At 37.6% G+C, this 27,151-nt stretch overlaps 1 protein-coding gene across 2 annotated transcripts in view; it reads right to left on the bottom strand.

Moving 5' to 3' along the window:
- Positions 1-27,151, bottom strand: part of Atf2 (activating transcription factor 2) — an 81,269-nt gene that overhangs the window by 50,817 nt on the left and 3,301 nt on the right. For both annotated transcript variants that reach the window (XM_070020572.1, XM_070020581.1), the window contains exons 2-4: positions 18,668-18,758; positions 12,551-12,625; positions 5,893-5,962 (exon numbers count right to left, since the gene is read on the bottom strand). In XM_070020572.1, the coding sequence (XP_069876673.1) occupies positions 5,893-5,962; positions 12,551-12,582 (102 nt within the window). In that variant the 5' untranslated portion in view covers positions 12,583-12,625; positions 18,668-18,758. The remainder of the gene's footprint in view (positions 1-5,892; positions 5,963-12,550; positions 12,626-18,667; positions 18,759-27,151) is intronic.

Genomic DNA, 27,151 nt, shown 5'->3' with positions numbered 1-27,151 from the left:
AGTAACTAGCATAATAGGCATAAGTCACCAGCACCAGGCCTGAAATGTGGTTTTTAAATAAAGAATATAGTGAAGGAAATGCTTGTGTCTAAATTTTGGTGTGCTTTCTTCTCTTTAATCAAACCTTCTACACCTCTTCCCCTCATTACTATGAATAAGTGACCTATATAATCCTATCTAAGGTCAGTCTCTCCAATTGAGTACTGGACTCCATCCACCATTCCTCCAATGGTCCTTTCTCTGTGCAGTGTTAAATATGCTGTGATATTCTAATCCTGAAATGCATAGCAATCAAAATGCATAGCAATCTTCAATCCTACATCCTTCTCCAGCTACTCCAGCCCAAAAAAGAGTGGCCTTACAATGTCTCAACTTTTAGTTCTTCCCATTCTCTTTATCCCATTCTTTTCACACACAGCTGTTCCTGGCACTTTACTAATGTTTTTTAATCAATGTTGATAAGAATCTTCATATTTCTAAATTTCACACTAATTACAAAATTTTGACTGCAAAAATAAAGAGACATATTAGGAGATGAAAATGGGAAGAAGGAATGTTATTTTCTTTTATATCGTGGAATCCGAAAAAGAATTCTAACTTGTCAATATTTTCCCATATATTATATATTTATTATCATTTGAGAATTCAATCTCTTAGCCACGTGCTGGTAGCTCATGCCTGTAACCTAGCTACTAGGGAGGCCGAGATCTGAGGACTGTGGTTCAAAGCCAGCCTGGGCAGGAAAGTCTGTGAGATTCTTTATCTCTAATAAACCACCAGAAAACTGGAAGTGGCACTGTGGCAAGTGGTAAAGCACTCACCTTGAGCTGAAGAGCTCAGGGACAGTACCTAGGCCCAGAGTTCAAGCCCCATGACTGACAAATAAAAGGATTTTTAAAAGTTAAAGTTAAAAAATAAAATAAAAAAGAAATCAATCTCATGACACACACACACACACACACACACACACATACACACACACACACACAGAGTATTCAGCAGTTTGTCTTTTTTTTGTTGTTGTTGTTGGTCATGGGGCTTGAACTCTGGGCATGGGCACTGTCCCTCAGCTCTTCAGCTCAAGAGGAGCACTCTACCACTTGAGCCACAGAGCCACTTCTGGTTTTCTGAGTGGTTTATGGGAGATAACACTGGACTTTCCTGCCCAGGATGGTTTTGAACCATGATCCTTAGATCTCAGCCTCCTTAGTAGCTAGGATTACAGGTGTGAACCACAAGCATCTGGCTAGTTTGTCTTCTTTTTTTGTGTGTGTGTTTGTTGGTCTTGGGGCTTGAACTCAGGGCCTGGGTGCTATCCCTAAACTTGTTTTTCTCAAAGCACTTCACCACTGTATAGCCCCATCTCTGGCTTTATGTAAGTAGTTTATTAGAGATAAGAGTCTCACAGACTTTCTTGCCCAGGCTGGCTTTGAACCCTGGCCTCCTTGAGCAGCTGGAATTACAGGTGTGAGCCATTGGTGCCTGGCTATTTTATCATCTATTTAAGTATATGTATGTGAAGATTTTTTTTTTAATTCAAAAGAATACTAGTATATTAGTAAGGATTTAATCACAAGATAACAGAACCCATTCTAACTATTTTATGCAGAAAAGAATCACATGAGGGCTTATTTGAGGCCAAATCTCCAAGAACACCCAAAACAATATAGCAAAATTCTCAATATGCAGAAACATATTCTATTAGCTGTTGCTACAGTCTGAACATCCCTCAAAAATCCACGTGTTAAAGTCTTGTTCTCCATGCAGTGCTAAAGGGATATGGAATCTTTTGAGAGGTATGAGCCTTCTGAGGGGTTCTATGGTCACAAGAGGTATTTCCCTAAAGGGGACTGAGGAGCTCTAGTCTTTTCTTTGTTCCTTTCACTACGCAGCATATAATATGCGCTATTTTTTCCCCCACCTTCTGCTCCCATGATGGGCTTCCCTGTATCAAACCCAAAGTAACAGGGTAACCAATCATAAATGAAACCTCCAATTCTGTGAGCCAAAATAAATCTTTCCTCTAAGTTTATTATTTCAGGTATTTTGTTAATGTGACAGGAAGGCGAATAACAGCTATAATCCAGGGATTACTGTCTTCTGTGTTCATTCAATTCAAACTAGCAAAATGGGTCAATTCAGTAATAGAACCTTTTCCCCCCATTTTATTTAGTACTAAATTCAAGAAATTAAAGTATGACTTTATGTATTAGGAACAAAACTGGTTTTAGAACCTAAAATCATACTTAGAATTCTAGTTGGAATCTAGAAATTATACATTTTTAGCTTTTTTAATGTCAGAGAAAAATGAGTATCAACTATATCTCTAAATCAGTGTTTTCTATTTTATGTCCACAGTTACTATCCTGTTTCAGCCTACATGTTGGCCACTGCCAGCCTTTAGTCTTCCTGCTTCCACTGTTTCTTCAGGAATGGTTTTTCACTGCTCTGTGGAAAAAACAAAACAAAACAAAAACCATACACCTTATCACAGTTTATAAAGCCCTATAGGATGGGCCTTCTTTTTTCTACCTCTCCACCTAATCCCTTACTTTGCTCTTCATTGATCATTCTATGTTCTTGCCACAGGAAATAAGTGCAAGGTTTGTTCCCATATTTTCCTTATGTCCTTGTTCAACTGTCATCTCATCAGAAAATGCATTTTCTGATGGAGATGATTACTGCAAAGCTAGAGTGATCGAGCCAAAAAGGTTCTGGCATTAAGAGTTGCTAGACTGGTAAACACGACAGAATACAAAAGCCCAGAACATGTAAAACCATTCGATTTTCCAGAAACAATGCAAGTAGTGTAATGGAGAAAGAAGAATGCTTCAACAAGTTGAAAAAAAAGTATTAGTAAAGAAAGACACAAAAATTACTTCAAGATGATAACGACCTAAATGGAAAAACAAGCTTTCATAGAAAAACAATTTTTTTGTTTTTATGTAAGTATAGGTAAGAGTTTCTTATACGACTCACAGAATGCAAAAACTGTAAGAGAAAAAAGTCATAAGGTATTAGACTTTACTGAAATCAGAAACACTTGTTCATCCAAAGATATTACTATGAGAGTGGGGAGCTGATTCAACAATAAGAGTTCAAAGATTTGAAAATATACTTCACAAAAATAATTTAGTATACAGTTAGGTGCTGGAGATTCACGCCTATAATCCTACCTACTCAGGATGCTGTGATCTGAGGATCACAGTTCGAAGCCAGGTTGGGTAGGAAAGTCTGTGGGACTTTTATCTCCAATTAAACAGCAAAAAGCCAGAAGCAGAGAGAGAGAGAGAGAGAGAGAGAGAGAGAGAGAGAGAGAGAGAGAGAGAGAGAGAGAGAGAGAGAGAGAGAGAGAAGAGAGAGAGAGTGTGTGTGTGTGTGTGTGTGTGTGTGTTCGCATACAACAAAAAGAGAAAGTAAAAGAAATGCCAATTATTGAAGCCAGGTTGGGTAGGAAAGTCTGTGGGACTTTTATCTCCAATTAAACAGCAAAAAGCCAGAAGCAGAGAGATAGAGAGAGAGAGAGAGAGAGAGAGAGAGAGAGAGAGAGAGAGAGAGAGAGAGAGAGAGAGAGAGAGTGTGTGTGTGTGTGTGTGTGTGTGTGTGTGTGTGTTCGCATACAACAAAAAGAGAAAGTAAAAGAAATGCCAATTATTGAAACACTTGTGTACAACTAAAGATAAAAATGATAAAGAAAAGAGAAATTAAGTAGATCTATACAAACTATTTCTGTACTATTAATTACATTAAAAGATGAGAGCTGAGCAACAACCTCAAAATAAATATTGATCAGGGTGCCAGTGGCTCACGCCTGTAATCCTAGCTACTCAGGAAGCTGAGATCTGAGGATTGGGGTTCAAAGCCAGCCCAGGCAGGAAAGTCTGTTGAGACTCTTATCTCGAAAATGGGAAGTGGCACTGTGGCTCAATCGGTAGAGAGCTCGCCTTGAGCTGAAGAGTGCAGGGACAGCACTCAAGCCTAGAGTTCAAGTCCAACGATGGACCAAAAAAAAATAAAGAAAAAAGAAATATTGATCTCCACTCATGAAGATAAAAATTTAAGACTATCAACACCAACACTGACAAAGATATAGCATAATTAAGCCTCTCATAAATTACTGAATGTGAAATGACACATCTGTTTTGGGTAGCAATTTGACAATTTCCTGAAAAGTTAAAAATGGATCTATCACATGGTTACGTTATACATTTCTGTATGTGTTCATACAAAGACAATTCATACCATCTTTCTTTCTGATAAACTAAAATCTGAATGGATGAACTGTAAAATAGTAAAATGAGGAGGAATTATCTATTGATTATAAGACATGGACATGAATGATGACCTTTATAATCCATGTATTAGAAACTTAACCCTGAAAGTCATATGTTAATGGTTTTTGAAGTTATATGTTAATGGTTTTGAAGGTGGGGCCTTTGGACAGTAATTAGAATTAAATGAGGTCATGAGGGTAGGCTTTCTATGATGTAGTTAGTAGATTTATAATGAGAGGAAGAGAGAACAAGTTAGCAATCTTGCTCTGTCTTATGTGATATTCAATCCTGTCTAGGGATTTCTGAAGGATTCCTATGAAGAAAATCCTCACTCAATGCAGCTCCTTAACTTTGGGACTTACAACCTATAAAACTATGAGCTAACTAAACCTCTTTTTCTTTACAAATTACTCAGCCTCCAGTCTATGGTTTCTAGTTATAGCAATAGTATATGGATTAGATCAATTGAGAAATAATACTATGTGATGTGAAAGGAACCAAATGTATATAAAGTATTCCATTTATATAAAGTTCTACAAAATATAAACAAATCTAAAAAGGCAGCTCAATGATGGATAAGGGTGAAAGGAATTACAGATGAATATGTGGCAATATTGTATGTCACTTTTTTACCATGTTGGGTTTCATAAGCCTATATAAGGTTCCCCATTATATATACATATATATATATATATATAAAAAAAATATATATATATAGCATGTTAAGACGTTAAATAGTATACTATAAGAATATAGTATATTCTATGTCAATTATCTTGCTTTGAAATATCAATGAAAATATAAGAACCATGAAGTACTTTAATATTTATGATTTATAGTCTGTATATTTAAGTACTTTATAATTTTACATGTTAAATTGTTTTTCCCTTAGTGTCTATGGCTATTTTAAGATTATGATAATAGCAAAGATTAATAGTTGAGTGGCTTATTAAAAAGCCAATTATTACTTTTCTGAAACTGCTCCAATACATGCTCTGTATCAAAGATGTTAGACTTATGAACATTAATACATTAGTGACATTCTCTTAGAGGTAAATAACTTATTTTCATGAGTTAATAAGCACAACAATCTTTATATATTTCTGATTTCAAAGTAGGCAATTTACCAATGATTCTCAACCATAGTCAGTCAAATTAATATACTTTTTTTTTTCTTGGTCAGTCCTGGGACTTGAACTCAGGGCATGGGCACTATCTCTGAGCTTCTTTTGCTCACGGCTAGTGTTCTACTACTTCAGTCATAGTGCCACTTCTGGCCATTTCTGTTTATGTGGTAGTGAGGAATCAAACCCAGGGCTTCATGCATGCTAGGCAAGCACTCTACCAGTAAGCTACTTTTCCAGCCCCAAATTAATATATTTTTAAATCTTGGAATTTCTTTTTATCATAGTTTCCACTTTTCAATTACAAAATAGCCTCCCTCTACTATACCATATTAGCTTGTAGATATGCTACTGAAGAAAAATAATTTCCAAAACTTTTTTTGTGTTTTCTTAGAAAATCCTTTTAATTAGAACATTCTGTCTTCTAGGTTGTAATAAGTGAGACACATGATATTTAAAGTAACTGGTATTTTAAAAAGTATCAAATATATTACCTGGCCACATCCAGGGGCAGTGCATAGAAAGGGTTTGTCATCACTCATATTCCACAGGTCCTTGTATTGCCTACAATAAGACACAGAGATAGTGAAGTGCTTTATACTATAAATACTATATAAAACAAACACATTACACATCACAAACACTTTGAGGTAATCTCAGTCTGTGCCTTAGGCTGACCTAAAACTCAGAATCTTCTGCCTCTGCCTCTAAGTGTTGAGATTACAGGTATGTATTACCATACCAAGCCTACAGTGTGTGTGTGTGTGTGTGTGTGTGTATGTATTACCATACCAAGCCTACAGTGTGTGTGTGTGTGTGTGTGTGTATTACCATACCAAGCCTACAGCGTGTGTGTGTGTATGTATTACCATACCAAGCCTACAGTGTGTGTGTGTGTGTGTGTGTGTGTATTACCATACCAAGCCTACAGTGTGTGTGTATGTGTGTGTATGTATTACCATACCAAGCCTACAGTGTGTGTGTGTATTACCATACCAAGCCTACAGTGTGTGTGTGTATGTATTACCATACCAAGCCTACAGTGTGTGTGTGTGTGTGTGTGTATGTCTTACCATACCAAGCCTACAGTGTGTGTATGTGTGTGTGTGAGAGAGAGAGAGAGAGAGAAAAAGAAAGAGAGAGAGAGAGAGAGAGAGAGAGAGCGTGTGTATTGGAACATGCACACCAATCATGGGACTTGAACTCTGGGAGCTGTCCCTGAGCTTTATGCTCAAGGCTAGCATTCACATGAACCAGCATCCAGCTTTTTGATGAATAATTGGAGATAAACAGTCTCACAGATTTTACTGCCTGGGCTGGCTTTGAACAGTAATCCTTACATCTCAGCCTACTGAGTAAGTAACAAGCAATGAACTTCCACTGCCTGGCAGTATATATTTTTATTATATTTATTTATTTTTTATCAGTTGTAGGGCTTGAACTCTGGGCCTGGGTGCTGTCCCTCAGCTCTTCAGCTCAAGTCTAGCATTCTACCACTTGAGCCACAGCACCACTTCATTTTCTGAACGGTGGAGATAAGAGTCTCACGGACTTTCCTGCCTGGGCTGGCTTTGAACTGCGATCCTCAGATCTCAGCCTCCTGAGTAGCTAGGATTACAGGTGTGAGCCACTGGTGCCCAACTACATTTTTAAATGAAGACTAACTTCAAATATTAATCTCAAGATTTGATTTCCACTAACCTTTGTAATGCTTCTATGTGACTGACATCATAATTATCCTCCAGTTTATTTTTACGAAAATAGACAAATACATGAAATATATAGAAATTTGTTTGACAGAAAAAAAATCCAGTTCAATAGTAATTGTAAAATAAACACATTTCATTCATTTATACTATGCAGTGTTTTTGTTTGTTTTTTTGGTCGGTTGTGGGGCTTGAACTCTGTCTGGGCTTGGGCATTGTCCCTGCGCTCTTCAGCTCAAGGCGAGCGCTCTACCTCTTGAGCCACAGCGCCACTTCCGGTTTTATAGTGGTTTATTGGAGGTAAGAGTCTCACGGACTTTCCTTGCCCGGGCTGGCTTTGAACTGTGATCTTCAGATCTCAGCCTCCTGAGTAGCTAGGATTACAGGCGTAAGCCACCGGCGCCCAGCCAATGCAGTGTTTTGAGGATCACATTATATAATTATAGAAATAGTGCAGCAAGATTTCTATCTCCAGTCCTAAATTCTTGTCAAATGTTTTTTTGCTATTGTCTATTAATGTCTATGTTATTCCTCCAAAATACTAATTTGTCTAAAACCGCTAATGTTTTTTTGGTCCGTCGTGGGGCCTGAACTCTGGGCCTGGATGCTGTCCCTAAGCTCTTCAGCTCAAGGCTAGCACTTGGCTTTTTCTGCTTCCATGGTGCTGAAGAATCGAACCCAGGGCCTCATGCATGCAAGGCAAGCACTCTACCACTGAGCCACCTTCCCAGCCCTAAAACCAAAATTTTAAAACTCTTCTGAAAGTTACTCCTTTTGATGAGATACAGAAATCTCTGTTCCTAGGTAAAGGAGATAAAACAATACAGTCCATTAGGGTCTGGTTAAAGGACTTATAAAAATACGCAGATGCCCATGTCCCCTAATACAGAATGTATAGCATCTGCAAATAAACAAGTATCCTTTCCTCTGTATTTTCTAAATCATTGTAGATTACTTAAAATACCCGATACAATGTAAATGCTATTTTTACTGTATTTAGGGGGGAGGTTGAATCAGAGGGTCCCTCTTTAACTCTTTTTTTTTTTTTGGTCTGTTGTGGGGCTTGAACTCTGGGCTTGGGCGCTGTCCCTCAGCTCTTCAGCTCAAGGCCAGTGCTCTACTACTTGAGCCACAGCGCCACTTCTGGTTTTCTAGTGGTTTATTGGAGATAAGAGTCTCACGGACTTTCCTTCACCCTGCCAGTGAACCACGATCCTCAGGTCTCAGCCTCCTGAGTAGTTAGGATTACAGACATAAGCAACTGGAGCCCAGCAACTCTGATCTTTTTCAAACTCTTAAGTTTCTAACCTTCTATTAGTAGCACAGCTAGTCTTCTAAGCAAAGGTTCAAATTTTTTTTTTTTTTTTTTTTTTTGGTTGGCAATGGGGCTTGAACTCTGGGCCTGGGCGCTGTTCCTCAGCTCTTTAGCCCAAGGCTAGCGCTCTACAACTTGAGCCACAGCGCCACTTCCAAAGGTTCAATTTTTTAACCAATATTTTATGCTGTTTCCTCCTAATTTATCAAAAAATTGTTAGAGGGTTTATATACTTTAAAAAACCCATGTGGGTTCATTGTAGGCACTACTTTAAGTTTTAAGCATGTATAGAATAATCCCTGAGAATATTCAAGATTCAAAGTAGTCATTGTCTTACTTATAAAACTTTGTGATTTGGAGGGGCTGGGAAGGAGGCTCAGTGGTAGAGTGCTTGACTTGCGTGGATGGAGCCCTGGGTTCGACTCCTCAGCACCACATAAACAGAAAAAGCTGGAAGTGGTGCTGTGGCTCAAGTGGTAGAGCGCTAGCCTTGAGCTAAAGAGCTGAGGGACAGTGCCCAGGCCCAGAGTTCAGGCCCCATGACCGAACCTCCCCCCCCAAAAAAAAAAAAAAAAAAAAAACTTTAGGGCTGGGAAGGTGGCTCAGTGGTAGAGCGCTTGCATTGCATGCATGAGGCCCTGGGTTCGATTCCTCAGCACCACATAAGCGAAAAGATAAAAGCCGGAAGTGGCGCTGTGGCTCAAGTGGTAGAGCGCTAGCCTTGAGCTGAAGAGCTGAGGGACAGCACCCAGGCCCAGAGTTCAGGCCCCACGACCGGACCCAAAAAAAAATAAAAATTAAAAAAAAAAAGGTCCAAAAAAAAAAAAACAAAAAACTTTGTGATTTGGATTGCTTTCTCAATGTCGTTCCATGGAAAGACATTTGCGGGCAAAATAGTCTGAATTTCTGTTTTCTGGTTCAACACAGAGCTTGGAAGTCATCACTTCTGTCCTTACAACATAAATACTATGTAAGTAGTTAAAACTTTAAAAAGTCTGAACAAGCTGAAATCTATTATTATAGCCACACCACAGAACTGGAATTCAAGGGCAAACTGACAATGCACAATAGAACAAGGGCAGATAACAAAGTCAGTTGACTGGGAGTGGAAGCCTACTGCTGGATTTAGTCCTGGTCAGGATATAAAAACTCTTAACTGATCAATTGCCAGAGACTCAATGTAGACTAGCTTGAGAAATAACTTCTTGGAGTCCTGTTTGGTTTAGTAAGGGTTACAGAGAAAGAAAACAGGAAATACTTTAGGTTTGGTTGCCTATAGTTACAGCAAATAATAAACACAACCCACATTGCCTAGCCAGGTAACTTCAGTCAAAGGTTCATTTACCTCAGCTCATGTTACCTGAAACACCATATTCAGCTTTCAATAAAATATTATAATGATACGGTAGAAAGACAAAAAAAACCTGGAGAGACTAGAAATTTTAAGTGTACTAGAAATTTTAAACGACTATGGATAAGATGCTACTCTAATTTCCTAGAAAGCATTCAAGAACACATGGGTAATACTAGAGATGAAAACTTTTAGAAAGAAAAGGAAATCTAAGAAATTAAAAAAAAGAAATTAAAAAATATTGTAACAAATTAGATTGCATAAGACTTAAGAAACCAATGATGATGAAGATATACAATTAATTCAAAAACTGAAAATAGAAAAAATAATTAGAATATGCAGGAATTGTGGGACAATGATAAACAGTATACCATACATAATGAGAATATCAGAAGAACAACAAGAGAAAGTAACAGAAGAAATATTTTAAGAAATAGTGGCTGTAAGAATTTCTCAAAAATACTGAAAAACATCACATCACAGAATCTCGAAGCTCAGAGAATAAACAGTATAAATACCAAAATCCCTCTCAATCTCTCTTGTATTTTCTGCCTTTCTCTGACACACATCTAATCTTGTATCCCAGGCTGATCTCTAATTCCTGATTCTCTCGCCTTGTCTTTTTCATTGATTACCAGCATGTGTCACCTTGTATTTGATGAGCGTAACTGCTTGGCTGGTTCCACTACTTGAGCCACACTGTCAACTCTGATTTTCATTTCTTATTTTGGAAATGAAGTCTTGCACATTTTCTATCCCCACTGGTCCTGGGGCTTGAATTCAGTGTATGGGTGCTGTCCGTGAGCTTTTCCATTCAAGGCTAGCACTCCCAGTTCCAGTTCCAGTTTTCTAGTGGTTAATTGGAGGTAAGGCTCAGAGACTTTCCTGCTCTGGCTGGCTTTATACTGTGATCCTCAGAACTCAGCCACCTTAGTAGCTAGGATTATGGATGGGCATGAGCCACCAGCTCTGCCAATTATTTTTGTAATGGTAGTATATTGCTCCTAAAATATGAAAACTCTATGAAAAATGCCTTAATCATAAGCACATACACACACATTCTTGTATCAGCTTGTCTCTATGAATATGTCCATTAATTAATTGGTTCTAGAAAATTGATATTCAAGAGTATTTTTCAACTAATAAATTATAGCATATTCCTTTTAATATACTGGCTAACTCTTTGGAACAATGTTTCACAAAGCATATTCTTTTTTTTTTCTTTTTTTTTTTTTGGGGGGGGGGGTCTGGTCGTGGGGCCTGAACTCTGGGCCTGGGCGCTGTCCCTCAGCTCAAGGCTAGCGCTCTACCACTTGAGCCACAGTGACACTTCCGGCTTTTTCTTTTTGCTTATGTGGCGCTGAGGAATCGAACCCAGGGCCTGAGGCATGCAAGGCAAGAGCTCTAACACTGAGCTACCTTCTCAGCCCTCACAAAGCATATTCTATAGGGATATTAGTAGTTACTATAAAAAAGATTATCTATGTCCATGGAAAATGCTGACATATGTGAACTTTATTTTTGTAGGAGCTTTTAGAGCCTTAAATTCTTTTTTTTTTGGGGGGGGAAGTGGGGTTTGGTCAGAGGGCCTGAACTCTGGGCCTGGGCGCTGTCTCTCAGCTCTTCAGCTCAAGGCTAGCGCTCTACCACTTGAGCCACAGCGCCACTTCTGGCTTTTTTTCTTTTTGCTTATGTGGTGCTGAGGAATCGAACCCAGGGCCTCAGGCATGCAAGGCAAGCGCTCTACCACTGAGCCACCTTCCCAGCCCCATTAAATTCTAAACCAAGTAAGTATCCATAAGTTAAAAAGAAAAAAAGATCCTTAACTCCTGTCTCCCATCATATTAAACACTGAATCAGAGCCACTGACTCATGCCTCTAATCTAGCTACTCAGGAGGCTTTGATCTAGAGGATCACGATTTGAAGTTGGTGGGAACAGAAAAGCTTGTGAGACTATCTCCAAAATAGCAAAAAAAAAAAAAGTAGGGCCAGAGCCCTGTCTTAAGTGGTAGACTGTTGGCTAAGCAAGCAAGCTGAGCAAACATGAGGCCCTGAGTTCTGGGTTTTGTAGTACTAAACAAAGAAAATGGCAGTGAATATAGACTAGAAGAGCACTTGCTCAACATGTGCAAGGCCCTGATTTAGATCTTCAGCACCTCAAACAAGAAATAAAAAACAAAACCTTCTGTATTATATAGAGCATCTGATTTAAGTAATAGTTTAGTAACATCTAATTATAGAAAAAAGGTTTACCAAGCTGGACACGGATGGGTCATGCCACCAGACTGAGATCTGAGGATCTCCGTTTGTAGCTAGCCCAGGCAGGAAAAGTCCGTAAGACTCTTTAACTCTAATTAATCACAAAAAAAAGCTGTAAGTAGCATTGTGGCTCAAATGGTAGTGTTAGCCTTGAGCAAGGAGCTCAGAGACAGCATCCAGGCTCAGAGTTCAAGCCTCTGGACTGAGGGAGAAATAAAAAGAGGTTTACGAGCAAAAAATGATAAAGGAAAATACTGAATATATTGTAATGTATACAACATGTATATTATGTGATATATTGTGTATAAATATTATAGATATTATATATTACAATTATAATATTAAGTATATTTTGATATTCTTGATAATGTAAAAAAGCGGCATTAGCTAAATACACACTAATAAATGATTTCTTATTTATAGAGAAAACATTCAATATTTATCTAGTAAAATAACCTATGACAATTTTTATATAAAATATAAACAGTAAGTTGAAAAATACCAACTACTGTCCACATACCTGGCAGAATTCACATGTAACTTGAATTTCATAAGTTGAACAACTTATCACATCCTCTTTTTCATGGCAAGGACACTGAAAAACAAAGTAGTTTCAAACTAATAATAATAGCTTTAAAATACTTCTTGGAAATGGTAGAAAATAAAAGCACTCAAATTATACTGTGACACAACCAACATGCAAAATTTCAGTTACTATTGAGAATTAATTTTGTCTTGCCAATACTGGGATTTTGAACTCAGGTCTTGAGCTTGATCTGCTTGTCTGGTTCTACTACTTGAACTACACTGCCAACTCTGATTTTGGTGATTTCTGGAAATGGGAGTCTTGCACATTTCCCACCCACACTGGCCTAGAACCATGGATCTCAGCCTCCCAGGTAGCTAGAATTATAGGTATGAGTCACTGCTAAGAAATTTTTGTTGTTGTTGTTGGTCCTGGGGCTTGAATTAAGGCCTGGATGCTGTCCATGAGCTTTTTCACTCAGGCTAGCACTCTACCCCTTTGAACCACAGTGGCAGTTCCAGTTTTCTAGTGGTTAATTGGAGGTAAGGCTCAGAGACTTTCCTGCCCTGGCTGGCTTTATACCGTGATCCTCAGAACTCACCCTCCTTAGTAGCTAGGATTATAGGCATGAGCCACCAGTTCCCAGCTCTGCCAAGGATTTTTGTAATTTTGTAATATTGCTCCTAAAATATGAAACCTCCATGAAAATGCCTTAACCATAAGTATTAATACATCTCTGTCAAAAATATAATCTCTTTAGTGATACAATTAAGAGAGATCATTAAAAGCGTAAGTTTCTACCTTGAAGACAAGAGAAACAAAATCTAAGAGGGATATAGTGCCTGTAATCCTAGGACTAGGAAAGCTGAAGCAAGAGGACTATGATTTTTGAGGCCAGCCTAGCTATATGATTTTGAGGCCAGTCTGAGATATATAACAAAACCAAGTCTTATGGGGAAGGGGGGAGAGGAAGGGAATGAGATAACAAGAAAACCAAGATCTACTCAGAAATCTTTTAATTTTAAAAAAGGTATTTATTCAATGGTGGTAAGAATTTCAGCATAAGTCCTCATAATTAATGGGTTTCAAGATGTAGTTAATTTATATAAATTAAGAAGAAGTAGTGGGCTGGGAAGTTGGCTCAGTGGTAGAGCGGTTGCCTTGCATGCCTGAGGCCCTGGGTTCGATTCCTCAGCACCACATAAGCAAAAAGAAAATAGCCAGAAGTGGCGCTGTGGCTCAAGTGGTAGAGCGCTAGCCTTGAGCTGAAGAGCTGAGGAACAGCGCCCAGGCCCAGAGTTCAGGCCCCACAACCGGACCCCCCCCCAAAAAAAAAACAGTATAACAACTACTTTGTTCATAACTTTACAATTTGGTTATTTGATACTAGTTTAAGAACAATACAAATGTAGCATATTGAAACTAGCAAGGTCAGTGAGCTATTTTTAAACTCTACATACACTTTAACTTAGATTCACTGAAATTCCATTTGGTGATATACTTTATTCTCATCAAAATAAGCCCATGGTAATAGAAGAAAGTTATATTTTTCATACTTTTGCTATAAATGTTTTCAAGAATGTCTTAGTAAAACTGGATGATTCCTGTATAGAAATGTGTAACTAGCTACAGTTCTGAGTCCTGGAATAAAGTCCACTGTGTAAGAGACAGGAAGAATAAAGTTTCATCCCCTGCTTCATACAAACTTGCATCTGGTAGGATTCCATTTTTCCATTACATCCAACTATTCAACTATTACATCCAACTATTGCCTGTGATGAGAGGGAAAAGAACACTAGGATAATTCAAAGGAAATCTATAACAATTACATTTTGTCATTGCCTGTAAAATGTGAGCTAGTGAGGGGAAGAGACTTATCTTAAAGAGATAATTTAACTACCTAAAATAGTGCCTCACTAGGTTCAGTTCAAGAAAAATTTATACAATAACTATACACAGATACAAAGAAGAAAAATAACAACAAGCAGTTGTTTGGCTATACCTAAGAAACTTTTAGTTTACCAGATAAGAATATAAAGTTAAAATACAATTTGATGATTTAACTGAGGTTCAAGCCTCTAAGTCCAAGATTATCTTTTTTTCACAACAACGATGGAAATATGCTTATAACAGTGGCCAAGAGGAAGGCTACGCTATGCTACAAGTTATTGGAGAAGTGCATGACTGCAGATAGAAACTGTTAGTAAACCATACCTCTCTCAGAGGCAAGCATCTACAAGCATCTATAACTTTTACTGCTAGGAAAATACTGTCATTAATATGAATGATACATACATTATTTTAGAAAAAATGTATGCTCTTCCACATGAACTACTTTCTCAAACTTCAAATGAGAATTATTGCTAAAGACAGCTCTGAGCTAAGGAGTAGTAACAACTGCTTCAAATATTTGAGAAAGAGGTGAGGTAGAAAAATTGAGAAGAGCAAATTCCTACAAATTTCAAAGGAAAGAAAAATATATATTTGGGGATAATTAATAAATGCACAAGAGGCCTGTGAACTGACAGTGCTTGATGTTGCTGAAGTAGATCAGTAAAAAAGTGAAGCTTCTTTCCAGTTTCCTAAGACTATATATAAATAATGTTCTTATTTCCAACATTTTATTTCTTCAAAGAACTTTAAATCTCAAACTCATTAAAATTATACTCCGAATGTTGTTTTGTTTTGTTTTTGTGCAGGTCCTGGGCTTGAACTCGGGGCCTGGCCACAGTCCTGAGCTTCTTTTCCTCAAGGCCAGCACTCTACCACTTCAGCCACATCACCACCACTGGCTTTTTCTGAGTACTTTACAGGAGGTAAGAGTCTCACAGACTTTCCTGCCTCCTGCCGTGGCTGACTCTAACTGTAATCCTCAGAGCACAGATAACTATTTGGTATTAATTGACTTTTAATCGTTTATGAATACATTTATAACAAATCTTTACGCAATGATGTTAAATGACTGTCAAAATGAGGACATATTTTGAAAGCTTTTAATTTACATTGCTAAATTGTAGTCTTGATTTCTACTTTACAAGTAAAGATTCATTGGGTGGCAGCTCAGTGGTAGAATATTTGCTTTGTAGCTGTAAAGCCTGTTTCTAACACTGTAAAACAAAATACAACCAGAAGCTTGTAGTAGAGGCAGGAAGATCAATTGAACTTAGTTCCAAATAGCCTGGGCAAATGTAGCAAGATATCATTTCAAAAATACAAACAAACAAAGAATGATGGCTCATCCTACCACTTGGGAAGCTGAAGCAGGAGGATTCCCCATTTTAAGGACATAGTAAAATCTTGTCTAAAACAAACATCAATTTAAGAAGGCCTCATTTCTCAATACTGTCACTAACAGCAGATATTCTTTGAATTTTGTGTTTTTCCTTTATTTTTTCCCTTCTTTTTGAGACAATGTCTCACTATGTGAAGGTGGCCTCAAACTGTGAATTCTTCAGCCTTCCAAGTAGCTAGGATTGATTACAGGTGTATGCCACTAGGCCAGGCCTTTCCTTAGTCATTTAAAAAAAAAAAAAAAGCCTAAAAGTTTTTCTCTTGAAATAGATCATTGGCCTTTATCATGTGTATTGCTGTAGGTTGAACTCAGGGCTTGAGCATGGTAGGCAAGCAGTCTACAACTGAGCTATAAGTCTAGCTCACCAATGTGGATTTCTAAATGCAGCAGTGGCTCAAAGTGGTAGAATGCTAGCCTTGAGCAAAGAAGTTCAGGGACAGTGCCTAAACCCTGAGGTTCAAGCCCATGACCAACAAAAATGAAAATAGAGGTATGGGGCTGGGAATGTGGCTTAGTGGTAGAGTACTTGCCTAGCATATATGAAGCCCTGGGTTCAATCCCTCAGAATCACATAAACAGAAAAAGCTGGAAGTGGTACTGTGGCTCAAGTGGTAGAGTGCTAAGTGCTAGCCTTGAGCAAATGAAGCTCAGGAACAGTGCCCAGACCCTGAGTTCAATCAAGCCCCAGGACTGGCAAAAAAAAAAAAAAAAGTATGGATTTCGGATAATGTACCTCAATGAGCTCCTAATTTTGCAATCCTATCTATTCTTTACAAATGAGGAGACTGTGGTCCACAGTTTTGGCTCAGAAAGTAGTTAAACTTTTTGACATTATTTTGGGGGTAATTATTAGGTCATATTGTGAATAAAACAGGGTTCTATAAATCCATACTGATATAAAAGGATAAAATGAAAGCTTGATAGGAAAGGAACAAGATATTTATATTATGTTTCTATAAAATAAAGTTTAATTACTAAAGTAACTTAACAGTACAAAAATCTACGAAACATCTTAATAAAACACTCTATAACTAAATATCACCAGAAATAAGGAAAAGCAAAAACATGCTCCCCTGGCAGAATATAGTAAGAAACTGCAACATTTCCATGACAATCCTTGAAACTAATCATGAAGAAATATTAGAGAGCCCAAATTGGGGAAATTCTGTCAAATAGCTGGCCTCTAATATACAAAAATGTCTATGCTGTTAAATTGGAAGGAAAAATAAAAAAGTTTCTGATTGAGAAAAGATCAGTAAGAGAATACTTGTTAATAATTACACATAGAAGTGGAACACAGGTACTTGCATATCTGATAGTCTACCATTTGACTACCATGTTTTGAAAGACTTTACATGGCAGACGACCTTTACTGACCTAACATCTGCCTTTCTTTTATTATTTTTATTTTCTTTGTGTGTGCTTGTCCTGGGGCTTGAACTCACAGCCTGGGCACTGTCTCTGAGCTTTTATGTTTAAGGCTAGTGCTGTACCACATGAGCCACAGGTCCACTTCCTGCTTTTTGGTGTTTAATTGGACATAGGAGTTTCACAGACTGTCCTGCCAGGGCTAGCTCTGAATCTCAGATCTCAGCCTCCTGAATAGCTAGGATTATTGGCATGAGCCACCTTACCTGCTTTCCTTTTCAGAAGCTGTATCTCAAAAGTATAAATAGCTTGAAACAAAAATTCACTGTACTCTACTTCTCTACCATCATGACTTGTGGTTGGTACATAGATGTATAAAAAGAATATACAAAGAACTCTTTAATTTCAAATTAATATGTGTGATTAACTTGAGGCAATCATGTAATAAACTTATTTGATAAAAATTCAATACAAATGCAAATAAATTTGAAATTTTAGTTTGTTAACATTTTGCCCAAAATATTTCAAAAATGTGAACAAAATATCTCATGATTAACTGCTGCTACTATTCTCCTGAACTCAAAGGTGAATCAGGATGTTTATATTGGGAACCTTTGTGAAAGAGGACTCTAATCAGTTAAGTTTAAGAATCTCTGAGATAAGCAAACACTTTAAAGTAAGTCTTCAGTATGCTTTTTCATGCTGACATACATTCTTTCTTTCTTTCTTTTTGGTCGGTCATGGGGCTGACATACATTCTTTCTCCAAAAAGATGTTTCCAAATTTGTTGACCCTCAGAATCTGTTTTATTAAACACATTAGTATTCTAAGGACTAGTATATGGAAACATCTATTGTACTCAGTAACGTAAGAGAGTATTGGTCTATTTTCAAAGCTAGGTACCTGACCTGATCCTCTGTTAGTGGCAACCTAAGCAAACAGAATGTTAGAAGGAGGCCAATTAACAGGAAGAAAGGTGGATTACCATGAAAGGAGAAAACAAAAACTATAGATATACCTTCCTGCCACAGGAGAAAAAACAGAGGACACAACCAAAGCCTGCTTGTAAAATATAACCAGTGTCAAGAGGGGCATGTTAAAATTAGTCAATAGAAAAAAATGAAACTTGGGTGACATCTGGGAAGATGTCACCTAGTACTTAGCCAATGAGTAATCAGGGGAGGGGTCTGTGCACTAGGAGGATAAAATGACTGCTATAACTACTCTTGAGTATATCTGCCTACCAGACATCTGATCTTGCCAAGATCATCATTAACCATTAAAGTCTCGTTTATGCTGTATTTTGTGTCTCCAAGTTCGTTCATTGAGCTTAGATAGGTTGAGTGTTTTTCTTATAAGTAATACCTGAGGAACAGTCAAACCAAACCAAACCAAACAACAACAACAAAAAAAACCCTTTGCATTATAAACTTAGTATCTTTCATCTTTACCTTTCTAGCTTGTGGGCCGTGAGCTTCATTCACTCTGCTGTGAAGAATCCCTCAGCTCTTACGCAGTGCTTCAAGTTTCCATTTAGTAACTCTATGGAAAAGAGAAGTAGAAAAGAGTGAATTTGTTACCCTGTAGAATCTGAAAAAATAGTCTCATGCAGTTCAACTCCTAGTGAAAATTTCTTTTGAAAACATTTTATTTTTTTGGTGGTGGTCATGGGGTTTGAATTCTGGGCCTGAACTCTGGGCCTGAGCACTGTCCCTCAGCTCTTCAGCTAAAGGGTCTACCACTTGAGCCATAGCACCACTTCCAGTTTTCTGGTGGTTTATTGGAGATAAGAGTTTCACAGGCTTTCCTGCCCAGGCTGGCTTTGAACTGCGATCCTAAGATCTCAGCCTCTTTAGTAGCTAAGATTATAGGTGTAAGCACGGGTACCCAGCTGAGTACAAAAATTTTTTTAAATTATTTTACACTTAAAAGATGCCATTTGATATTTGTCTTTAATATTATTCAATATAAAACTCAAGTTCTTTCTAAAATCTTCAAGGCTCCAGAAAGATGTTCATCCTGTAGCTTCTTACTACTTCTACTCTTGAAACTGCTGTATCAGACAGAAATAGGATAAGAGACCATGGAAAAGGAGAAAATCATAATAAACCTTCGAGGAGAGAATAGGTAATATGTGAAATGGCAGTAATGAATCTAAGTACCACATCTTCAGAGTGGAGATTAGCAGTTTTTCCTGTGTTAAGAAAATAACAATAAAAACTATAAGACAGGGAAACCCAATTGTACTTTTTTTTTTGTGCTGGTCCTGGGGCTTGAACTTGAGCTTTTGTGCTCAAAGCTAGTGCTCTACCACTTAAGTCACAGCTCCACTAACAGCTTTTTATTTTTTTGGTGCTTAGAGATTAGAGGCTCATGGACTTTCCTGATCAAGCTGGCTTTGAACCACAATTCTCAGATCTCAGCCTCCTTAGAGTAGCTAGGATTATAGGCATGACCCACTGGCACATGGCTGCTACCTGTGTATTAGGATTAGGTTCTGCTGCTAATGGCATAAAATAATAGCCTAAACTACTTAGAAGTTTAACTCTTACATGTACAGAGGCAGTTCAGATCTATGATCTTTAATGATTGTTAATAGGGCTGTTCTTCATTCTATTTTGTTGTGGTTACTCTCAACAAGTAGCTTCCCCTTCGTGGTTTTAAAATAATTCAAAGTCTAGTCTACATATCTGGTGATCAAATGGCAAAGAGAAAGAGCACACTAGCAACAGCCTCCCTTTAAGGAAACTTTTCAGCAATCTCATGGAAAAACTTCTACTCACATTTTATGGGTTAGAACTTTGTCACATGGCCAAAATTAGCAGGGAGACTCATAAATACTGTTTTGCCACAAATGTAAGGAATCATTCTTCACTCCACTTTACTATCCACTGTCCATGTATTTTTTTTTATAATGGACCTAACCTAACTAACCCGATAGCAGGGACACAAGTTCCACAGAGGGTACTATTCTATGTAAGTGTTCTGGGAAGTGCCAAACATTGCACAGCAAACTCAGGTATGTATAAATGAAGGTACACAAAATGTTTCCAAGGGATACCTGAACATCTATGTTTTCAACTTTGCTTTGCTTTCCTAACCTATCTACTTTCCAGAGCTCTCACTCTTTTTTTTTTTTTTTTTTGGGGGGGGGGGGTCCGGTCATGGGGCCTGAACTCTGGGCCTGGGCGCTGTCCCTCAGCTCAAGGCTAGCACTCTACCACTTGAGCCACAGCGCCACTTCCGGCTTTTTTCTTATGTGGTGCTGAGGAATCGAACCCAGGGCCTCGAACATGCAAGGCAAGTGCTCTACCACTGAGCCACCTTCCCAGCCCCAAATTTTAATTTTAATTTTTTAAATTTTTGGGTCCGGTCATGGGGCCTGAACTCTGGGCCTGGGCGTTGTCCCTCAGCTCTTCAGCTCAAGGCTAGCGCTCTACCACTTGAGCCACAGCGCCACATCCGGCTTTTTTCTTTTTGCTTATGTGGTGCTGAGGAATCGAACCCAGGGCCTCAGGCATGCAAAGCAAGTGCTCTGCCACTGAGCCACCTTCCCAGCCCCCAGAGCTCTCACTCTTATGTTCCATCCACTTTTCATTGATTCCAAATCTTACTTGTATGCTTTGTTCCAGGTTTCAAAAACTTACACAGAACAAAACAAATGGATACTTTAGAGTGTATCTTAGTCTCCATCAATCAAGGTGCCATTAACTTCAGGTTAATTCTTTGTATTTCTACTAAAAATAAAGCCTGGTTTTAACAATGATTTGTGTTCAAGAATGTTCTGAATTCAGATGTACTGTACAATGTGATTACAGGAACAATAGCAATGATAACTTAATGGTTCTTTCATTAGTGAAATAGTATTAAAAATACACTGTTCTGAGAGGAAGTTTCAGGAGACAAAGAATTTTGGAAAGTTAAATTTGTATTTATTAGAAGCAGCTATCAAGTTTATATGTTTAAGTACACACACACACACACACACACACACACACACACACACACACACACACACACACACACACACACACACACACACACACACACACACACACACACACACACACACACACACACACACGGTATCCATAGCTAGAATAGCCAAATATTAGGCATCAACTAGAGACATGCAAAATGTTTATCAAGTTTATTTTCAAGAGACTATAGTAGGTAGAATAGACCCTCTCAAAATGTTGCTTTAATTTTTGGCACCTGTGAACAGGTAGGTGACACTATATGTCAGAAGAAACTCTTCAGCTGTACAAACAATACAGATCAAAAAACAGGGAGACTGTACCAGGTTGACTTAATCTAGAACAGAGTACTTTCTCCACCAGGACCAGAGATTCAGTCAGAAAAGCAATCAGATAGGTAAGAAGCATGAGAAGGACTTGACCTGCCATTACTAGAAGTGGCCCCAGGGAAAGCATTTCAGATTCTACAGCAAATAGCAGCATTTGGATGATCATCACAAAGGAAAGAGGGATGACAGTTGTACAACTGCAAAGTCAACAATGTAAATGAACTTGCAAGTATATTCTTCCCCAGAGGTTCCAAAAAGGATTACAGTACTGCCAACACATTGATTTTGGCTTTCTAAGACTCTAAGCACAAAAAAGAAATCCTGTTAACTTGTAACAACGTGAATGGAACTAGAGATCATTGTTAACTGAAATAAGCCAAGCACAAAAAGGCAAGCACTGTATGATCTCATGCATATATAAAAAACAAAAACAAACAAAACCCCCAAACACCTGAACTCAAGAAAGTGAGAATGCACTGTTACTTACCAGAGACTAGAGGGAGTGAGGATGAGAGGAAAAGGTTGATCAGAGGTATTAAGTTACAGTTAGATAGTGGTACTGCATAGTAGAGCGACCATAGATAACAAATATGTACTGTATGTTTCAAAAAGATAAGAGAATTTTGAATGTTTTCACTATGAAGAAACGGTAAATGATCAAGGAGACAGAGGTGTTTAATCTGATTTTTAAATGATACAATGCATGCATCACAAAATCCCATTTTCATGTTCTCAGAAAGAAGTACACATTTCCCCCAAGCAGAGAACTCAAGATGAACCCATCTGACAAAAACAACAACAACAAAATCCTGTGACAATAAATTTATATTATCTCAAGATATTATGAGTGTGGTAATCTGTGAGACACAAAGAACATAATTACCAAAAGCAACTATTTTTGGGTTCAAGGGCAGCAGAACCTGATAGCTTAATTTGTGTTTTAATTTCCTTTTTATATCTTAGTTGACAATAAATTTATATTATCTCAAGATATTATGAGTGTGGTAATCTGTGAGACACAAAGAACATAATTACCAAAAGCAACTATTTTTGGGTTCAAGGGCAGCAGAACCTGATAGCTTAATTTGTGTTTTAATTTCCTTTTTATATCTTAGTCAGGTACCATAAAATACAAATTATAATCCTAGAATTCACTTTGGGGACATAATATGGTCCTATTGACAAATCTAAATCCAAGAGTTTGAAAAGCTTTAGCATGACTTAGTCACATTTTATCATTTCATAAAATATCTTTGAGTTTCTTAGTAGGGAAATTTAAATACTGTGATTTCACTACAGTTCTTCCCAGTGAAAGCAGAAAAGTCCCCAAAACACTCTCTCAAATTAACTAGCAAATAAGCTGGCCTGAAAAGGTGGCTCAAGTGATAGAGTGCCAGCAATGAGTGAGAGCAATGAGGCTTGAGTTCAAACTCCAGTACACATAACCACCCCAAAAGTGGTAGTAAAAGTTTTACTAATAAAGTCATTTTAGATTTTGTAACTATAATGACATAAAAGAGTCACAGCATTACTTGCTCAAAGTAGATAAGTAAAACTCAATGCTACCTTTTGTTCCCTCACTAAAAACTTATTTTTTATAAAAGTTAAAAAAATAATTACAACAGTTAATAGTCACTACCATTTCATTACCAAGAGGATACAAACGAGATAAACTACAGACTTTATCACACTAGTTCACCCGATAATTCCCATTACAACACTGGTAAGTTCACCTATTTTCTCCTTCTCAGAGTATGCAGTTGTTCAAGTAAGTAAAGAGCAAAATTATTATTACTATAGGAAATAACTCTCAATCTACCTTCTGTAGTCAACCATCTTTTAAACTTACCTGACATTTGAGCATAGAGTGGCTCATGTCTGTAGTCCTGCAGAGATAGGAGGATTGTGGTTCAAGAATAGTTGTACCAAGGAGTTAGGAAGAACCTATCTCAATCCTGGTGTGGTGGTGTACACCTGTTAATATGAACTATGTGGGAGGCAGAAGTAGGAAGGGCTTTGGTCGTAGACTGGACCTAGCTAGGATGGACCTGGACAAAAAGCCTATCTGAAAAATGGCTAAAGAAAAGGCCTGTGGGTATGGCTCAAGTGTTAGAGTGCTTACCTACCAAGTGCAAGGTACTATATTCAAACCCAAGTACTACCAACAAACAAACAAAAACACTTCCTGCAAATGAAATGATACCAGTAACTTTCAACCCAGTGATTGAGAATTGATAATGTAATCATTTTAATTAAATAATTTGTACTTCAAAAGAACAAATACTAGAGTTGTGGTATTTTGGTTTAACCCAAATTTCTTCCACTCTGGGTAAAAAGATTTTCACAAAAATGTTTAGTAGAGAAAAAATGGTAACTGAACTTTAAAGAAACTACAGTATCATTATTTTATCATCTCAAAATACAGACATGTATATATACATAGATATATAATACTACATGAATCTGAAATAGGGACATGTATATATGCATAGCTGTAGAACACTACATGAATCTGAAATAGGGAAGTCTGAGTTGGAGAAAACAGGAACATACAGAAAACTATATGACATTATCTCTAATGGATTTATGAAATTCTAAGGTAGTAAACCCCACCATAAATTACAAGGTTCTCGAGGAAACCCAACTTTGTTGCCAAAGCTACCAAATGGATAGCTGCTATGTTGTCTTCCAGCCACATCATAAACACGCCTGGGAGACAGTGCTAGACTTTTTCTGAACTTTAACAATAGTCATTACCAAAGCAGGTACCAAGTACTTATTTTCTGATCAATTTTAAGGTTAGTATAAACATTATTTGAATCCTTACAACACGGCTATGAGTTAAAATTGTTATTCTCCTTTAGTAAACAGACACAGAGAAGGCATCTAATTTGCCTCAGATATAAATATAGCTCATAAATGACTCCTTATAACTATTCTAAAACACTGATTACATATTATGTGCTAGAATATACCAAAGAAACAAAATTCTAGCCAAACTGACTATAATACACAAGTTTTTAATTTGAAGAATTATGTACATGGCAATTAATTTGTCATTATGAATCTCAGCAATCAAAAATGACAAATTCACCAAGAATGAAGCCATATGAAATCTACAGTTCCCAGATAGTAGCTCCTAAGTTTAAAAAACTAGGGTAATACCTTCAGTGAACTAAGTATGTAAAATGGCATAAACTAGGCTTATTGTTAAAGAACTGTCAAAAGTTTTAGTAAAATATGAGTCAGAAAATACAAAATATGTAATATTTGTCTCATCACACAGATGATTAATAAATACAAAGTATGGTTAACTCAATAATTTTAAAATTACAAGATTATACAATTTAGCCTCATTAATAATTCCTAATCAAGTAATCACAATAAACTCCAAAGTAATAGCAAAGCTACTGTATTCATACTTGTATGACAATAAACTTGCTCAACTCTTTTTGGGGAAAAGCAAAAATCTGGCATCTTTAGAAGCATTCATTTTGAGATTATTATCCTACTGAATCAATACAAAAGAAAACAGGAATGTGCACAGAGATATTCAAGTCAATACTCAAATAACAAAATAAAAATAATTATTTTCCTTGGTCATTTAAAATTAAGGAAGCTTAAAAAGTGATCAGATTGTCAGATAAAGTTATAATAGAGGTTGTATTGGAGAAACATAATGCTAGAAACATAAAGCAAAATTTATCGGGCTGGGAAGGTGGCTCAGTGGTAGAGTGCTTGCATGAGGCCCTGGGTTTGATTCCTCAGCACCACATAAGCAGAAAAGGCTGAAAGTGGCATTATGGCTCAAATGGTAGAGAGCTAGCCTTGATCTGAAGAGCTGAAAGAAAGCACCCAGGCCCAGAGTTCAGACCCCACCACACACACACACACACACACACACACACACACACACACACACACACACACACACACACACACACACACACACACACACACACACACACACACACACACACACACACACACACACACACACACACACACACACACACACACTTTATGATATTAAAATTCTAAAACTATAGCATATATTCACAAATTAGAAAATGAGAACTCTTATTTGTTACCATGGCAAAATTACAATTGTTCTTGAATCTCTCAAATAAGTGTCGAATAAATAAAAGTATGCTAACCCAAAAAGTAAAATTGAAAAAAAAAAATATAGGATTGGAGAACAAAGCTACAAAATTACAATGCAAAAATATAGGTTCCAGGGCTGGGAAGGTGGCTCAGTGGTAGAGCGCTCGCCTTGCATGCTTGAGGCCCTGGGTTTGATTCCTCAGCACCACATAAGCAGAAAAAAAAAGCCAGAAGTGGCACTGTGGCTCAAGTGGTAGAGTGCTAACCTTGAGCTGAAGAGCTGAGGGACAGTACCCAGGCCCAGAGTTCAGGCCCCACAACTGGACCCAAAAAAAAAAACCAAAACAAAAAAAACCCAACAACATAGGTTTCAGTAGGTACATCAGACTGAAAAACATTTATAAATTTAAGGTAAATATACAGTCCTAAAATAAGCAAAGTCCATTTAGTATTTTGTTAATTATAAAATTGCCTTATTTTGCCCATGTAATTGTAACCCCTCTGTATAGCATCTTCACAATAAAAAAAAATTGCCATTCTTTTTTTTATCAATCTTGTTAGGAATAAGCAATACTATATTATAATGATTTCCTTTCCTTAGGAGGGAAAAAGGTTGGAGCACTCTTTAAGATATAAACATGTAGACCCCAAAGCATCTTACTGAAAAGTTTTTTTCTTATTTTTGTCAGTCCTAGGATTTGAACTTAAGACATGGGCACTGTCCCTGAGTACTTTCTGCTCAAGGCTAAGACTCTACCACTTTGAGCCACAGCTCCACTTCTGGTTTTCTGGTGGTTAATTGGAGATAAGAGTCTCACAGACTTTCTTGCCTGGGCTGGCTCTGAACCACAATCCTCAGATCTCAGCCTCCCAAGTTGATAGGATTACAGGTGTGAGCTACCAGAGCCCAGCTTACTAAAATGTTTTAAAATGCTTTTACAACTATTGCAAGAATTTACACATAATGTGCATATGATTACTGTCACTATTAGTTAAACATTAAAATCAATATACAGAAAGGATGAAAGGACATAGTTCAGTGGTAGTGGTAGTGTCCTTGTCTAGCAAGGGTGAAGGCGTAGCTTCAATCCCCCATAATGAACACACACACACACACACACAAATCCCCCATAACACACACACAAACACAAATCCCCCAACACACACACACACACACACACACATACACACACACAAAGATCCCACAGGATCTCAGACAAGTTCATAACCTTAAGGAATAAGTGTGAATTCAAGATAAACACAAGAATGTTACATGCATCTTTTTTTTTTCTTTTTCTTTTTGTCAGCTGTGGGCTTGAACTCTGAGCCTGGGCGCTGTCTCTCAGCTCTTCAGCTCAAAGCTAGCGGTCTACTACCACAGAGCCACTTACAGTTTTCTGAGTGGTTATTGGAGATAAGAGTCTTATGGACTTTCCTGCCTGGGCTGGCTGTGAACCGGACCTCAGATCTCAGCCTGTTAGGTAGCTAGGATTAAGGGGTGAGTAGTGCCTGGCTACATGCATCA

The sequence above is a fragment of the Dipodomys merriami genome, unplaced genomic scaffold (assembly GCF_024711535.1).
Source record: "Dipodomys merriami isolate MVZ:Mamm:240054 unplaced genomic scaffold, mDipMer1.0.p SCAF_1, whole genome shotgun sequence".
In the NCBI taxonomy this organism is placed as follows: Eukaryota; Metazoa; Chordata; class Mammalia; order Rodentia; family Heteromyidae; genus Dipodomys; species Dipodomys merriami.
The sequence above is the reverse complement of the archived record's forward strand: the minus strand, read 5'-3'. Positions and strand labels throughout refer to the sequence as shown.